This window comes from Cloeon dipterum, chromosome 3, assembly GCF_949628265.1.
Source record: "Cloeon dipterum chromosome 3, ieCloDipt1.1, whole genome shotgun sequence".
Taxonomy (NCBI): domain Eukaryota; kingdom Metazoa; phylum Arthropoda; class Insecta; order Ephemeroptera; family Baetidae; genus Cloeon; species Cloeon dipterum.
This window is the reverse complement of record NC_088788.1, coordinates 26,976,657-26,992,864: the sequence shown is the minus strand read 5'-3', so window position 1 is coordinate 26,992,864 and position 16,208 is coordinate 26,976,657. Positions and strand designations below refer to the sequence as shown.

Genomic DNA, 16,208 nt, shown 5'->3' with positions numbered 1-16,208 from the left:
TTTCTTTGAAAAAATTGGTACCTGCACTTTTCACCTTTTTTTCTTTCTCTAAAATCTTGCAAAAGATAACAAATATTTATAAATTGTTTTAAATATTAGTTTCAATTATAGTATTTGCGTATTTTGTTCAATATTTGACTCTTCTAGAATAAAAACATTAGGAAAAATCATTTTACACCTTTAATTTTAGTTCCAGAAAATCTCTATAGATGCCGCTAAAATGCGATTTGCTCGACCGCGTGCTCAGCTCTACGTGCTCCGCTCGTGCTCTGTCTGTGCGTCTAGGCGGTTAGCGGCTAACAACTAACAATAAGAAAAGTTTCGGCCTTTAAGACAAGGTTGTGCTTGACATCCCGCCTTTAAATGAAGAGGAGAACATAACACTAATTTGTTAATCCTTCCACAGATTTAAGATTTAAACTATTTTAACCCTCTGACAATGGAAGACGACTTCACTTTGGCATCACAGCTTGAAGCCCTGGAATCGGAGCCAAACAAAGTGGCAGAATATTACCGGGCTTTTCATAAAACAAGGGACCAAGCAGGTTTCAACGTTATTTCCGATAATAAAAAACACCTGCAACATTTTGATTGCGTGCAGATTGCAGAAGGTACACAATAATTTTATTATGTAATTCACTTGAATGTTATCACTTCTTGTTTATATTAAGTACATAGTTCAAAAGTATTACATTCATACGTTTACAATTAGCTGATTTCATACATTTCCATAGATGGAAACACCATGGTGTGCAGCTCAAACTTGAACGGACGGCTTTGGAAGGGCTCTGTTATTATTTACAACACACCAGATGAAGCTGTGGCAGGTGATGTCCAAAGGGCTGTCGCAGGAACAGTCACCAGCTCAAGCATTTCTGACGGAACATTCTTGTCTTCTTCGGGAGAATATGTATTTCATGTCAATTATTTCATTTATTAACAGCTATATTTACAAACTTTTCTGTTTTAAGTTTCTCGTTGGAGAGGACAGTGGTGCTGTCACACTTTTGAGACTCACAAAGCCACTCAGTGGCAATTCACCCCCAAACATCCTGCACCTAGGCAGCAGTTACACACACAATGACATGGTCACTTCCATTGGTATTCTGCCAGACAAGAAGAGGATTGTTACTTCAAGTCGCGATCTCAGGTGAGAAGAGAGTTAATAAACCCTTTGAATATTTTAATTGCAATTTCTTCTATACTTTCAGTATTAAAATTATCAACACAGACGGGCTGCTGGTTGAAAATGAACTTTTGCCAGCTCATGGGCATCCTGTACTGTCTGTCGCTACTCAAACCAACAGCGATATTTTTGCTTCATGTGCTGACCACAATGAGGTCCTCCTCTGGGACGTCCGACAGGAGAAACCAGCACACCGTATGAAAATGCAAACCGCTGCTAACTTATTCATCAACATGTGTTACTCTTACAGTGATTTTCAAAACTGACATCAACACAACTTGTTTGAACTGGCAGCCCAATAGCCACATCGTTTCCGTTGGTGATCAGATTGGTACAGTGTACTTGGCAGATGCAAGAAACCCGAAGACGCAGCTGGCCAAGTTTGCCATTCCCAATCACAGACCTTTGCACAAGCTTTCATTCAATCCATCAAGGTAGACCAAAAATGTTCAACATATCCAACCAAAATGCATTATTCTCGGCTTTTTTTTATAGCACGTCAAGCCTTGCAGCTGTTGGTGATTTCAATGAAGTCTATCTGCTAGACTGCAGTGGTGGTGATCTCAAACAAATGTAATTTCTTAACTTAATGCTTCAAAAAAATCATGTGGCTTACAATTCTCTATAGTTCCAGGTTTTCAACTCACTCTGACTTTCCTAGAGGTATATCTTGGAGAAACGGTGCTCTATACACTTGTGGTTGGGACACAAAAGTTCTCAAACATGATTTAAGCCAAAACTAGAATCTCGATACTGTTGATAATATGCGGGATAAAATTTGTACTGTTTCCGCCTCTGCAATTTATATTGCAATGTAAATCTTCAGAAAAATAAATCTAAACATTCTACCTAACATTATTATATATTGTTTTTATTATGTTTGAAACATTAAATACGCGGGAGTTGAACCAGTTACTTTCAAAGCTTCATAAGAAGGGCCGCGCAAATTTTAAGTGGAAAGGGTTGACGTAAATTTGTTGACATATAAAACTACATCAAGATAATGATGGTGGAATTTTATTGGATGCCAAAATATGAATTGAAAGGACAGTTCAGAAAATACAATGACCAAGCAGAAACAATTAGCTTTCAATCAGACTCGTATGGAGACAAGATAATATTTTTCGCGCGCAAGTAAAGCGCTGCGATTGAGATACGCACGCACGCCATCTTACGTGTTCATTACATTCTCATCTTTGCATCCGGGAGGATGCTGTGTATCGCCTAGGCTGAGGCCCACTGTCCCAGCACACATGTCAACTTTCCGTCGCGATTAAGTGATCTGGACCATGCACCCTTCGGCCAGTTAGTGCGCATGCAAAGTGTTTTCGGGAAATTTGCACAGCCAGCCGAGAAGCGATCCACAGCCAAACCCACCCACACAAACAACACAATGCGAGCTGCACGGTAAGATTTCAGCATTAATCTTTGTCCAGCTCCTTCTTGGGGCCCTTGGGGCCCTTTCCTTTCGGTGCCGCACCCTCAAGATCTCCAGCCGCCCGGTTCGCGGTCCGTAGACGGTTGCAAAATTCGCCGGGGGCGCGTCCACCACATTTTGGCACTGGAGGTCAATGGTGGCAATTTTCGGCGAACGTTCACCACATGAACAACGTTTTCGGCCCATTCGGCCCCATTTCGTCGCAGATGCGATGTTTTCCAGCTCGGCTCGGCTAAGTGGGCCGAGTTAGTTCACAGGAATGTGGCTTTCGGTCGTTTGCACCTGTCCAAAGGAGCTTTCACCCTTTGTTCACCTGCAGATGTTTGTCCGGAGCAGCGAGGCCGAAGCGAAATTTTTCTTCTTTCCCGTCCGATGCTGCTGCTATTTCCGTTTATTTTCTGAAGGGAACGTAGCGAAATGCAAATACATTTTCAGATTTTCAATGCTTGACTAGGAAGAAAAAAAAGAAAACCTTGAATCGGAGAACAACTCAATGCTCACGTTAATGACTCGATTGTAATATGATACTGTTATGCTAACTATAATGTTATTTAAAATGCAAGTCGTTCGATCGTTTTGCACGTGCACTTTTTGTTTAAGAGTACACTTTTTCTAAATGCAGATCCAGTCGATTTATTGTTTCAGGTAGTTTATAGAACGCTTAAAGAATGTTCTGCGAAAGCACTCTTTTCTTCCAAACAAAAAGATGAACCCATGAGCTTTATTACTATTGTCAAAATTAAATTTTGAAAAATAAAATAACATTGAATTTACATGCAATTAGTGGGAAGGAATTCTCATGTGGCTGCAGCATAAACCAATGTGAGCAAATATATAAATAATTATGTATGATATAGAAAATTTATAATTTTTTCTTCATTTTATAATTTCTCACATTGGTTTGTCTTGCATTATGAAGATTCCTTTCCCTAGTTAGTGCGACAATTTATATTGATCTTTCAAAATTTATTTTTGATTTAGAATGATAGGTGTGATAATTTCAAAATGAACAATCATTTTTATTTATTCAAGACTTCAATTTATGATTAAAAGTTTTAGTTTAAAATGCGTTGTATTAGTATTATTATAGAAAAGTAATTCAAGTTATGGTAGCGTAACAGTATTCTAATTATTTCCCTAAAAATATTCAATGTTTTGTAGCAACCGGATGGCTTTTATCTTTTATCAGTGGAATTATAATCTACAAGAGTTAACCCAAGGCAGCTTAAGCGTGTGCACAACACTTCCAGAAAAGGCATTCAATATGATATGAAATGTTAATACAATAATACAATTGAATATCATTTAAATTCTTGATTTACCGCTGATTGTAATTCCGCAGGTGTCCAATTCTGGTGCATTAGCCTGGTCTGAGTGCAGCCATTGCCACGATGGACAACTCCAACGTCGGCGGCCGACGCCGGGTGGCGGCCACTCACACCGTCGAAGACCAAGCCCTAGATCAAATAGCAAAAGAGGTGAGTCCTAACGAAACATCCTTTATTTGATTTGCGTTCACTGGTGCAACACACTTTTCTCTTTTTGTTAGACGAATGCGAAGACTTATAAAATAACTTAAAAAGCCAGAGAGAGAAATTCCTGCACTTATCAGGCAAGCTCTTGCTGTTTTGAGCGCCTTATATGGTCAGTGGAATTTGCTGACTGAACTGCTGGTGGATCCGTTCAGCTGCTAAATAAGATTGTTATTGTTGTGTGTAAATTTCTAAATTGGAGGAGGCCGTTCTGACTTAATTTTGTTGCAGTGCACATGTACATAAGTATACTACTCTTATGTTAAAATGCCATTTTGTGCCGCATACATTCAGTATTTTTCTCACCTACTACAAACGGCCGAGAAGAAAACCAACTGAAAATCGTGCTCGCTTGCTGGTTGCATGTGAACAACTGAATTGTCTTCCCTGAGCTGGCGCTCGCTCGCTTCTTTTCTATCTCACAGAATCGTTTTTCAACTCTTATATTGCAAGAGGCAGAAGGGCAAACAGTGAGAGTGGCGACCAAACCCACTGATGTGTCTCACATTGCAAACCAAACTGAAAAATTATATGCCCTCCCAAAACTCACGCACACAGGCTGAAAGCGAGATGAAGTAACCGAGAAAATACGAGTTTAAATTTTGTGAATATATAGTATCTCTATCAAAGCGGAGCGGTTTTTAATGATATCTGAACTGTTTGGTGCCAAGCATTTTTATTCATTTATATTTTATCTGTGCAAGGGATTGTGGCTGAATAAAAAATTCAGATCTAATTCCTTTTCCGTTTTGTTTAACGAATACGCTAGACACAAAACGATTATATACTGTGCTGAGTAAATAGCTGAAACCATAATTGAACCGACTGTCAATCAAACATGTTTCCCCATTACTTTCCGTCGGCCGCAGTCCCTGGAGAGGAAGTATGTTTTTTAACATGCCAACAAAAACACCCTCCAGCAGGTCTAAATTTAGATCTGAAATGCCACTCTCGCGGTCGAAAGACATGCACTCAGTGCACTTGAGCTGCAGCGCGAGGATGTGCTTTTGCCAGGGCTCGGCTGACGACCTGCAGGGGGGTGCCCTGGTCACCTTCACTGTGTGCGCTGGGGGCATGTTGCTGCTGCTGTACCGAGGGGCCCGGAGGGTCGTCTTTGGGGCTTCGGTCGTCGCCTCCAACGAAGTAAGCTCTAATTCAATCGCGGTGTTGGTTATTAGGCGCGGAATGTGGTCTCCTGAGACCGCAGACTACCTTGCTAATTATATGATAATCGCGATGGATGCGTCTGACGCGCGTGAAAACCGATCGGCAGAGGTCGTCGCATGATTCGCGATAATCACTGAATGTACATCTTAAGGGAACAACCGTATTCTGCATTCTACATGACTTGAACTAGCTCAGAGAATTAATAATATTTTAAAAATTTTTACCCAAACATCTCTCTGAAGTTTTGTGAAAACAAAAATCAAGGAATATTCACAGAAAAAAATTATTAAACAAGTTTTCTGTGGCAAAGTAAAAAAAATTAGCCCGACACCGGTTCAAATTCTAGCTAATATAGGTACACAATCTATACTAATGATATAGTAATGTTAGTTTTATGTATATCATCCATTGAGCTGTCTCAACTCTCTCTTGAGAAATCAACTCGAAGGTTCTGTTTAATCCCTTGTCTTGAATCCTCTTACATTCGTGGAGATTTGTTTTTGATTTCATTGAGTTGGAACGACCATTGCATTATACGTTCTCGAAGCTGTAGGCAAATAGCAGAGTTGGCGAAGGGTATCCGCACCGCACGCCAGGGTAATCGGATACACACACACACAGACAAAAAGGTGGAGTTCCTTACGGCCTCAAAAAGAAGCGCCGGCCAGGATCATTTGCGTGCGTCTCGTCCTGAAGGTCGCAAAGCAAGAAGACAGGAAAGAACACACAATGGCCGGAGATTTATAATTTTCGCCCCCAATCAGCGACGGCTTGCGGAGCTTTGCATTTTGCTAATCTTGGAGTGCAAAACAAGCAACTCTTGTTTCATTAAATTTGAGAGGGAGGCCTTCCCTCTGTTCTCACAGCAGGTGTAACAGAAGCTTGGCAATGTTTGAGTACGAGCGCGGAATGCAGCGTCTAGGGACAATGAGAAAGGCGTGTACGGGGTAATTGTTGCAATCGCGCAGCCTTGATTCGTGGGAACCTGACGCACGGCTGTCCGCTCAGCACTAGTTGAGTTCCTTTCTTCGAGTGCTGCGTATGCAAGCGGAGATAATTATAGACTTTCGGAAATGACGCCCGCCGCGGCAGGTAAATTTAAACTTTTTATCCACTTCCTCCGCGGGTGCATCGCGTGGGTGGGGGCTCCTTCACATATACCAACAATCTATCTATAATGCACGTCGCGCGTGTTTTCTGCTTAGCGGCTTAGTGCGTTGCACTATTCGGACCTTTTTAAAACGGACAGGCGAAGGTGGGGAGTTGGCCCAGTGCCTAAAGTCTGGCCACGGTGTTTGCCAGAGTCTTTTCAAGCATGAGAGAATTTGCGATTAGATCATTACCTTGCAAGGTCTCGCGCCACCGTGCAAATATCAAACCCAAGATAACCTGAATTATTGTTTCGCTCATTTGATTCGCACGCCTCAATCAGCATTTATGCTGCCACAGAGAAACATATTGTGTCAAATTAGTTCCAGTGAAGAAGAAATTGATAACTTATTGCAAATTACTGTTTAAACATTGATGCATCAATGGTTTGAGCGTTAGTGAACCGCTCGCTGGCCAAATGAGATCAAGAAAAGGCGTAAAAGGGGGTTGTTTCACTCGCTGCTTTATTTATGGGGAGCTTAAATGATATTTGTGTTAGCCTCCTCTACGGCTACGACCTAGACACTAAATTTTAATGCTTCTTGTCACCGCTATTGCCAAAAATTCGGTTTGATATTTTTATGATTCATTGCCAAAAATTTAGTAATCACTTTATATTATGTACGCTTATTAGAAAACATAATTTCGCAGAAGAGCTGACTCCATTATAAAGATTAAAAATGGTCATGCTTTCTACCCTTTCCGCTCAAACAGCAATTACAGTAAAAAAATATTAAGTCAATCCTGTGATGTGAATTGTAAAAATCCAGCACAAATAAGACGGTCAACTTTTATAACCTGCTTTAATTTTATTCATTTTTCCAATGACTTATTTAATTTGCTCTTACATCAATGTCTGAATCTTCCCTAAAATTCAATCACATGACTGGCCAAAATGTTTCGAGTCTTCTGTCCAGGCGTATTGATTTTATTATTTCCCGAAAATGAAAAATAACGCGAGTTCGTCTGCCTGCGATTAATCTCTAAAAAATACTCACTGTTGTTTACCGAAAGTGGAACTCGTTGATTAATTCGATTAATTAGGGTTTCGCAATATATCTTTATAGCAGTTAACTTTATACATAAACAATGTTATCTGTGGCGGAAAAGAAGAAGAAAAGCATGATTTACAGCTCATACTGAAATCCTACGCCACAGCCCTCAACTGAAAATTAATTGCAGACCAGTGAGTTCTAAGTTTTTAGCATTTTTCCCTCCTTTGGTGAGATTACAATTTTTTTCTCTTAGCATATAGCGATAGAATAATCCCTTGATAATTTTATGAAGTTCTAGATTTTTCTCACACGATAGTATTCAATTCAAATTGAAAAGTTTTTTTTGTGAGCGAAAAATTGATACATGTGATTAGTTTTGTTTCCTTCGCCCTGATCCCATCAGAACTATGCAAAACATTGAAGATATGATTGTATAATGTCTCCCTCACCATACAAGCTCAACTTTATTTATAATTTTGACTTGAGCCAATGAGTGAACCGACGTCAGCTGGCTACAATTTTCACGCTTTACATTGTGCTCTCCGTCAACTTCTATTATGGTCGCGACCGGACACGAAATGTAATTAATTGATTACGTTTATGCCACCCATCGACCCCAATTGGCTTATTTATTGATTGACGCGGGATTCGATAGAAGTGGAAAGCCTTCTGCCGCTATGCTGACTCACTCGAAATCCGCTTAAGTTGACACGAAAAATAAAAGCGCCAATTTATCCGTCAGCCGGGACTAATTGGGCAGTGGACAAGAGCGAGAGTCAAACAACCAGTCACTCTGTAATAAATGTGTCAACAGGAGGTCGACTCTTAATTTGTCAATCGCTTTGTATGCCACTTTCGCGTTTACACATTTAACTAATTTTTGGTATGAAATGAAAATGAGTTTCAATATTTGGAGACTGTTACTATATATGTGTTTCATCAATAGGTAACAGCTCGCCATTTGAAATGCACTACTCTTTATATTATCTTATCTTACATTTCGATAAAGGGAAACTGTGTATTGAATACACTAAAAATCTTGTGCGCAATTTCGGTTCTCTGGTGGCGACTATTAACGACAAAAGAAATCCTCAACAGCTGCTGTGTATTTAGCAGGATATTGATAAATTAAACAAAGAGAACGAGTGCGATTTCCGCTGTGCCACTGACGGCAAGCGAGCGCCACGTTTGTCACATGAGTCAAACGAATCAATCAGCTATTGTTCGCAGCGCGGAAAGAACCCGTCGCATTCGAATTCAAAACAATTGCGCAGTTATTTGTGTCGCAGAACACGAAAAAATAGAAATCTGTAAGCTTTGTTTCACACCAGTTGCGATTTGCATGGAATTGCGCGCCAACGTTCACTCCATGTTAAGAACCCAGTACGTCTTTTCAAGGCATACACTAATTTACGAGCAAAACCCTCATCTCGATCGTCCTTTCTCGGAATCGCGCGTTCCAATTTGAATAAAGATGATTTTACGGCGGCAGTCGATGGTCGTTAATTCGTCTCCAGCTCTCTCCAAAACGAAATAAAAGGAGGCCTTCGTTTTTATTTCCAAGTATGAGCTTGAGAAGCTTGCACTCGAAGACGGTGCCGTTGGCAAGGCCGTCCACATCTCGTCACTCGGCAATATCGCACAGCTAAGTCGCTGTCAGTCCGTGGAAAAAGTCCGCGTGTCGAGTGAGACAGAAACAGAAAACAGATCTGCTTGCTTGGTATGGCTCGTTGGCACTTGGCACCTCGCCGTCAGTTTCTCAGATCACAGATCAATTAGTCGAGATGAGATACTTATGTCGGCGCAATAAATCTTTTTCAGATGATCAAGTGTCTGTTGAAGACTCTTAATATAACTTGCACTTCTTTTAGAGTGCTATTGGTGGTATTAATGCGTGGCAGATTTGTTCATGTTCTTTTATCAAATAAAAATTTTCATAATATTTTGATGTATCTTCCGGTATTAATGATGCGGTTGAAAATTTGGCAACTATTTGTATTTTCATGGTCTTTCATTTCTTCGAAATATTTGCTGACAAAGAGCACCAGTTTGTTTTTATGGTAAACGACAATGGGTATTTGGCTTACTCGGCACTTTTCACCGCCGTCGACTTTCGTCCTTTCAAGGGGCTGGGCGCATGATTCACTCTTCTTACATCTTTGCTGAATAAGCCCATCGAATCGAGTGGTTGTGGATCCTCGCCGGTGTCGTCGTCGTCGCCGCCGTGAAAAAGCGCGGTGATGTCATTTTTGTTCACACAATCTCCTTGGTAGTCGATGTGCACACATACCAAATGGGAAAGAAGTATACGCTTGCTCGGAGAGAAAGATTTTCCTCCAACCAGGATGAATGATCGGCCTTATTTCGAAATCTTGCATTATCTCAGAAACGCTGGGTTATCCACCCCGAGCAGCTGGAGCAAAAATGCGATCCTAGGCGGAACTTCAACCTTAATTTGGTTTTAATTTTGGTGAGAAAGCAAGGAAAGACATAAACAATTTAAACTGGTCTTCAGCAGATAATTTTTATCTGAGTTTCATTGGAAGTCCTAACGGTTAACGTATATCAGCAGTTTGTTCGGTTTACCGCCTAGGCGATAACACAAACTCGACGAATAATCCCATTTTGTAGGAAACCCTCTAGTTGAGGAAAAACGTCAACCATTACAAAATCAGTGCGCGGTAGCTTTGACACCTAACAAAGTAGCGCGGATGCAAATCCAGCCTACGGTGAATGGCAGCCTAATTGGCTGTTAACCAGCCGTAAATATATCGTGAATATCAAAGGGGAAGAAGTAAAAATGCCATTAGCTTAATTCAATATCGCCGGCAGCCCACGCTGCGCTTACCGAGACGCGCGCGCCTGTAAGTGGAATGAGCATGTATGTATCGTGGCGTACGGTACAATAGGCAGCACTAAATAAAATCGGTGCTCCAGCCAACTTACAAACCACTCCTGTGAATTTACACTACACATATATGTACAAATGCATGCTAGGCTGACGTCACGACGAATAAATAAAAACGGAGCGTGCTCGTCATCGTCGGCTCTAATCCTACCTGCGCCCGCGTAACTTATCTGCCGCGACCGCAGCCACCATTCAACATTAATTGTTTCCAGCGAAAATGGGACACTGCTTGTTTATGCAGCGAAACATTGCTCAAATGAAAAATATCATTTAAAAATAACTCTTAAAATGGAGAATTGCTGGTTAAATAGACCGTCTGGCAACTAATTCAGTAAAAGTATTATAATGTATAATATCAAATCGTGATTAAAGAGGTCTTCCATCCATTTTAGAGCTCATTGTGGCCAATTGCCTTATTTTTCATTGAACTCTGACCCGATTCCCTGCCATCATTTGATATCAACAAGTCTATAAAATAATCACTTCAGAACTTCCTTTTTGGTGAGTTGTCAGCTTCACTGCGCCACTTACCTCATTCCGACCTTGCGGAGTTAACAAACTCAAAATAAGGCTTTTCGGCAACGATCCCGCTTCCTAAGTGCGAACTGGTATCCTCGTAACGAATTGTCTATTCCGCCTGCGTCCTTTCCGTTTCGTCTGCACTAATTTCTCTTTTGTTTTGGGCTTCGAGAGCACGACACTGCAATGTTTCCCTACAGTTATCAATGGAATTGTTTAGAAAATATAGTCGACAAAAGTAAAGTGGTGTCTGAGCGTTTCACAAGCCGGTAGCAGTATCAAATGCATTCCTTCTTGGAGCACCTCTTAAACTGAAAAAAATCCTCTACATTTCTTGAAGGTGTCCTTTCACTAGACGATGTGTCTCAAGTTTTGGAATCCTTTCCAGCATTTTTTTCTGCAGGTAAAAAGGCAGGAATTTGTGAGGGAAGATTAGGTCTGCCCCCAACAATAGAGGGATACAAAAACGCTTCCCCTATCACGCGCGGGCCGTCCGACGCCCCCCTTATATAATACGAAAGTGCAATAATCGCGCAGGTGATAGCAGCGAGTGCCGTTTCCCCTCCTCCCTCTTGTTTGTTGGTTAGCCATAGCCAGTTAGTTTATTGCCGGCGTTGACGCGACTCGTTTGCTTCTCGTTTCGCGTGTATCAAATTCGGTGAGAACCCTTTGGTGGATGCCTCTTCGATGATGGATGTGGAGTGTTCGGCCGCCGACGAGTTCGGCGGCTCGGTAGTGAGCTCGGACGCAGGCAGCGACACGGGCATGGAGTGGACGGACGCGAGGGAAAGCCTCACCCACGGTAGCGTTTCGCCGGTCGATCCCCTAAGCAGCGAGTACGAGGAGGTGTTCAGCGACAGGCCAGACAAGCCAGACAGCCCCCTGTGCAATGGCAACGACGCCGACCAAGACCAGCAGCCCCTTGAGCAGCAGCAAGACGACGACGACAATTTTGTGGTCGATAGTCTCGGCAAAATCGCCACTGAAGTGAGTCTGTGGCTGAGCGTTTCCCGGCTTGCGACTCGCTTTTGATCGGCTGTTTTTTTCCTGTAAAATGAGTGCCATAATGATTACTACAAATACCAAACACTGGAATGTGTTTTGGAACAAATCACGTCGGTCAAGTCGATTTAATCATGTGGGACTTATTAATTGACTCAAAAATGATCAATTTATTCGAGTTATTGCTACGAAATTTCCTCAGACCTTTATATCATTCAATATAATTGTATAGAATTAAAGATTTTAAAACTATATAATTAAATAATTTACGTCGTCACTAATAGAGGGAATATAACAAAATTGAAAATTTCGCTCCGTAACTTTGCTCTCCTAGGCTTAATTTTATAGTTGCACCAATGACACGATTAATTGCCTCTGCTTATCTCATCATTAGTATCTGCAGCGCCTTTTAAGCCGGTAAAACTAAACCTGTATGTGTTGTTACTCATTCCAGGCCGAAGCCAGGCTAGCTGCAAGGCGGCAGGCGAGGGCTGAAGCGCGAGAAATCCGAATACGGGAGCTGGAAAGACAGCAAAAGGAGTCGGAGCAGCCCCCAGACAATGTGCTTTCGCCAGCCGAAACCAAGCAGCAAAAGCTAGGTAAGACTTTGAACTGTGGAATTTTAGCACAGTTGTTCAAACTTTTTGAGCAGAAACACCTGTGCGGTCGCGGGTCGCCGTCAACAGTCCAAGGAATCTTTTGTCCGCCCAGCCATCAAATTACCAGTCAAGCAGACGGTCCTCGGAAGACTCAATGGAGGACGGAGGGGTTAATTTAAGGGACATGAGGGTGAGTCTCTGAATCCGACATTTTTGGTCATTTTCTTACCCTTGTGTGTGTGTCTGCGCAGCAAGAGATGAAGGATTTGGACGAAAAGTTTAAAAAAGCGATGTTCCACAATGCTCAATTGGACAACGAAAAGGCTTCTTTTGCATATCAAGTGGAACTGCTGAAAGATCAGATCGAACAGTTAGAAGAGTCGCATTTTCTTTTACAAGTAAGTCTATGAAAGGTTCAAGATGTGCTAGGTTGCTAAAAAATAATGATTTTTTACGCAGAAAGAACATAGGGACAAATGTAAAGAATACAGCCAACTAAAACGGGAGTCGGATAAAGTGATTGAAGAGAGGGACATGTATAAATCTCTGTTAGAAGAACGAGATAGGTTAATACAGGTAACAGACAATCATACTATATTTTGTCTTTATATGTTATAAAAATAAATTACGTTATCCGAATTGTCCTACTTTTTATTTAAAATTTGAATTTTTGTTTTGAAATAGCGTCTAACAATCTTATTGCATTTCAGGAGGCTGGTCTAGTCATTGTTGGTGAGGACATTGCGTCAAGCGAAGAGGAAGACAGCGATGAGGATGAAGACAGCGAAAGCACGCAAAGCAAGAAGAGCCCCTCTCCTCCAAAGCAAAGAAAAGCCCTTGTATCGGCCGACAACGCTCAGCTGCTGGACTCGGCGGGCCAAGGTTCCCTTGACGTGCGGTTGCGCAAGTTTAAGGAGGAGAGAGATGAATTGCAGGACCAGGTGCGGCATCTCAAGCTGGAGCTTGAGGAAGAACGGAACCGCAGCCTCAAGGGCTCTGTTGGATCCTCTTTCAGCATGAACGGACCTAATGATGATGAAATGGACTTGAACCGTAAGTAAAAATTAACTTTCAAAAATCTTTCGTACATTTTATTTGGAAATTAAAGTTTACTAGTATGTAACTTATGTTTATTTATTGTTCTAACTTGAGATAAAAACTATGCAACAAGCATAAAAAAACAAGGTTGCTACGAACACTTAATTAATATAATTCTTGCTTTAGGAGAAGCCTCAAAGCAACTGGGTGATTACAAATTCAAGCTGCAAAAGGCTGAACAAGATATATCAACGCTGCAAGCCAATGTAAGTAGCCTGGTGGTGGTTTTGTCGTAAATGTGGGAATCATTCCGGTTGGCAAATTCGCTTGGTTCCGAGTTCAAAGTCTACTCGCTTGACGCCGTCCTCTTTTCTTTGTAAAATGTGTTTGTGCTAACCATGCTTTCCGGCTTTTTCCTGTCAGGTTGCTCGTCTTGAAAGCCAAGTGCTGCGCTACAAGACTGCTGCTGAATCGTCCGAAAAAGCCGAGGAAGAGCTGAAAACAGAGAAGCGCAAACTGCAGCGAGAGGTAAGAAGCAGTCCAGTCCAGCGTCTACCAGAATGTCCATTCTTATTCCATATATTACCATTTTTATGTCAAATCCACCTGTGAAACTCCTTGCACAGCACTATTAGTTTGAATTCGCTTCTCTTGGTGAAGGCATGTCTGGTGGCAGGCAGCATCTGTTTTTCTTCCTCTTTTTTTACTTCTCTAATGAATTATGGTGATATGTGCTTGAAAATAGGTTAGAAATGCCCAACAGCGAATTCAGAACCTAGAGACTAGCAACTGGGAACTGCAGAAGCAAGTAAACAGGCAAACAGAGCACCCTTCAGCGGCACTGCGATAGTGGTAGTTAGACACGACAAGCAAAATTAAACGCATTTTGGTTGAAATGAACTAACTCCACTTCTCGCCTCTTGTCTCTTGCATATATATCATCCGGCTTAGATTAATGAGTGCATGTTTTAAACTTTGCTTCTGTGTAGGGATTTGACTCAAAAATGCAAATCCCTGCCTCTGGTAGTTTCAACCTATGACGTTGCCACGTTTTCTTACACGCTTATTTCAAATTTGATGCCTACATTAAAGCTTTTCCTTAATTTTAGAATAAGGGCAAAGTAACACTGGGAAATGTTAAAAGAAACACTACGTTTTAATTTTTATTCTTCAGTTTTTAATTAAATTAGTTACAGTAGGGTTTACAGGATCTATATTGTAAAATGAATAACGAATAATAAAATTATTGACTGTGTTAACAAATCCCAGCCATGGTGGCTGCACTGAAATAGATAATTTTTCAGTGCAATAAATTAGCATAATCAATTAGTCTGAGTAACGGAACTTGCAGACCAAGCCAATCTAACGACTGAAACACCAGCATTAAAACAGCTGTACACAAGAAAATGCAGATTAATTCAATGTTGCTAAAAAACCGCTTAAAATCTATTTGAAACTGAGTTGAACACATGTCTGATTGTTGGTATGTTTTCAGCTTCGGGAGGCGCAAGTACGGGTAGAAGAGCTAGACACTCAGAACACTCATTTGGTGCGAAGACTAGACAAGCTCAAGAATGCAAAGTCGGCGCTGCTGAAGGACCTCTGACACTGAATGCAGCCGCGCAGGCCTGCTTTGAGAAACTCTTTGCGAGTGATCACGTCGACGATCGTTTACTATGGTGTGAGGGTGAAAAGACTTTCCCTAATCTTGTCAAGTCCTTTAACGTACCAAACCACTGTTCTGCTCTTTCCGCGACCGCTAGTCGCCAATATGTTGAATTATTATTGATTGTTTCCTTCGCCGCCACGCAACTTCCGTCTGAATAAAAATGGACGCTCCTGTCACTTGTTCTGGGAATGATCAAGTCTGGCTGCCTTCGAACCAGGCGCCTGAAACCATACTTTAAATTTTCCAAGTAATAACAACTTTATGGACATCATAAGTCTGTGATTATTGATGAACTCTTTTAATTTGTATGTATATGTTTGATTGGCGCTTTTGTATAGAAGGATAATAAGTGTACATTTTAACAGCTTTTGCAATAATAACTAAAACTCGTTGTGTATATAAGAGCTAAGTATGAGCCAAATTATTAACAGATTTGGAGCCAGCCGCCATATGTAATTCTAGGTGCAACCGATGGAAACATTTTTTTACTTTGTAAAATCCGGTAAAAGCAAAAATGCATACCAAGCCTATAATCACACTTCCTCACATCATATCCATCACAAGAACATTGAATAGTGTACTTCTTATACCCCTGTAATGTGCATGCTGTTCTGGCAATACAATCAAACCTACCAAAATTTTGTTTCTTGCTTCTAGTGGCTGTTTTAATACAATAATGTTAATTAGTTTGATTTGAAGTACTTTATCGAAAGCACATTCTTTTATCTTGATTCCCTAAATTCTTTTGTACCGACTGCGAAACTCTAACTTATTATATGGTATTATGTTGGATTGTTGAGTACTGAAAATATTAAAAAAAGTTTAAAGCTTAAAACATTGTCTTTTCTTAACCAATGGGGAGAATAATTGTCTGGAAATACCTGAAATACTTGTCATAATTTCCTATACTCTGAGCTAATTTTTTTGTTTCATATAAATATATTTCAGAGGCTTATCAATTCAGATAAAGTTTCCGTTTCCTTACAATAATGACTAAGTATGAAGT

At 40.9% G+C, this 16,208-nt stretch overlaps 2 protein-coding genes and 1 long non-coding RNA gene across 7 annotated transcripts; 2 read left to right on the top strand and 1 right to left on the bottom strand.

The window, feature by feature from the left end:
• Positions 1-201: 201 nt before the first annotated feature.
• Positions 202-2,044, top strand: LOC135938706 (methylosome protein WDR77-like). Its single transcript, XM_065482572.1, has 8 exons — positions 202-338; positions 407-611; positions 735-910; positions 972-1,150; positions 1,212-1,381; positions 1,437-1,620; positions 1,682-1,759; positions 1,815-2,044. Exons 2-8 carry the CDS (start codon positions 440-442, stop codon positions 1,927-1,929), a joined length of 1,074 nt encoding a protein of 357 aa, XP_065338644.1. The 5' UTR covers positions 202-338; positions 407-439; the 3' UTR covers positions 1,930-2,044.
• Positions 2,045-3,946: 1,902 nt separating this feature from the next.
• On the bottom strand, positions 3,947-4,729 carry LOC135938823 (uncharacterized). The gene is made up of 2 exons (XR_010574697.1): positions 4,463-4,729; positions 3,947-4,081 (listed from the first exon to the last, which is right to left on the bottom strand). It is a non-coding gene; the product is annotated as an uncharacterized LOC135938823 (long non-coding RNA).
• Positions 3,967-16,037, top strand: LOC135938822 (leucine-rich repeat flightless-interacting protein 2). Of its 5 annotated transcripts, XM_065482765.1 has the most exons (10): positions 11,485-11,881; positions 12,351-12,495; positions 12,549-12,685; positions 12,747-12,893; positions 12,955-13,071; positions 13,206-13,548; positions 13,720-13,799; positions 13,957-14,061; positions 14,279-14,385; positions 15,029-16,037. In XM_065482765.1, the coding sequence occupies exons 1-9, from the start codon at positions 11,582-11,584 to the stop codon at positions 14,381-14,383; spliced, it is 1,479 nt and encodes a 492-aa protein (XP_065338837.1). In that variant the 5' UTR covers positions 11,485-11,581; the 3' UTR covers positions 14,384-14,385; positions 15,029-16,037. The 5 variants fall into 5 exon arrangements, with proteins under 5 accessions (XP_065338839.1, XP_065338840.1, XP_065338837.1 ...); XM_065482767.1 differs by lacking the exons at positions 11,485-11,881; positions 14,279-14,385 and adding an exon at positions 3,967-4,102; XM_065482768.1 differs by lacking the exons at positions 11,485-11,881; positions 14,279-14,385 and adding an exon at positions 11,238-11,297.
• The last annotated feature ends 171 nt before the right edge of the window (positions 16,038-16,208 follow it).

Coding starts and splice junctions, on each gene's coding strand:
- LOC135938706 (XM_065482572.1), top strand. CDS start 440: ATGGAAGACGACTTCACTTTGGCATCACAGCTTGAAGCCCTGGAATCG. Junction 1,151..1,211: donor ACTTCAAGTCGCGATCTCAG/GTGAGAAGAGAG, acceptor CTATACTTTCAG/TATTAAAATTATCAACACAG. Junction 1,760..1,814: donor GGTGGTGATCTCAAACAAAT/GTAATTTCTTAA, acceptor AATTCTCTATAG/TTCCAGGTTTTCAACTCACT.
- LOC135938822 (XM_065482764.1), top strand. CDS start 11,582: ATGATGGATGTGGAGTGTTCGGCCGCCGACGAGTTCGGCGGCTCGGTA. Junction 12,496..12,548: donor AACCAAGCAGCAAAAGCTAG/GTAAGACTTTGA, acceptor CTTTTTGAGCAG/AAACACCTGTGCGGTCGCGG. Junction 13,072..13,205: donor AACGAGATAGGTTAATACAG/GTAACAGACAAT, acceptor ATTGCATTTCAG/GAGGCTGGTCTAGTCATTGT.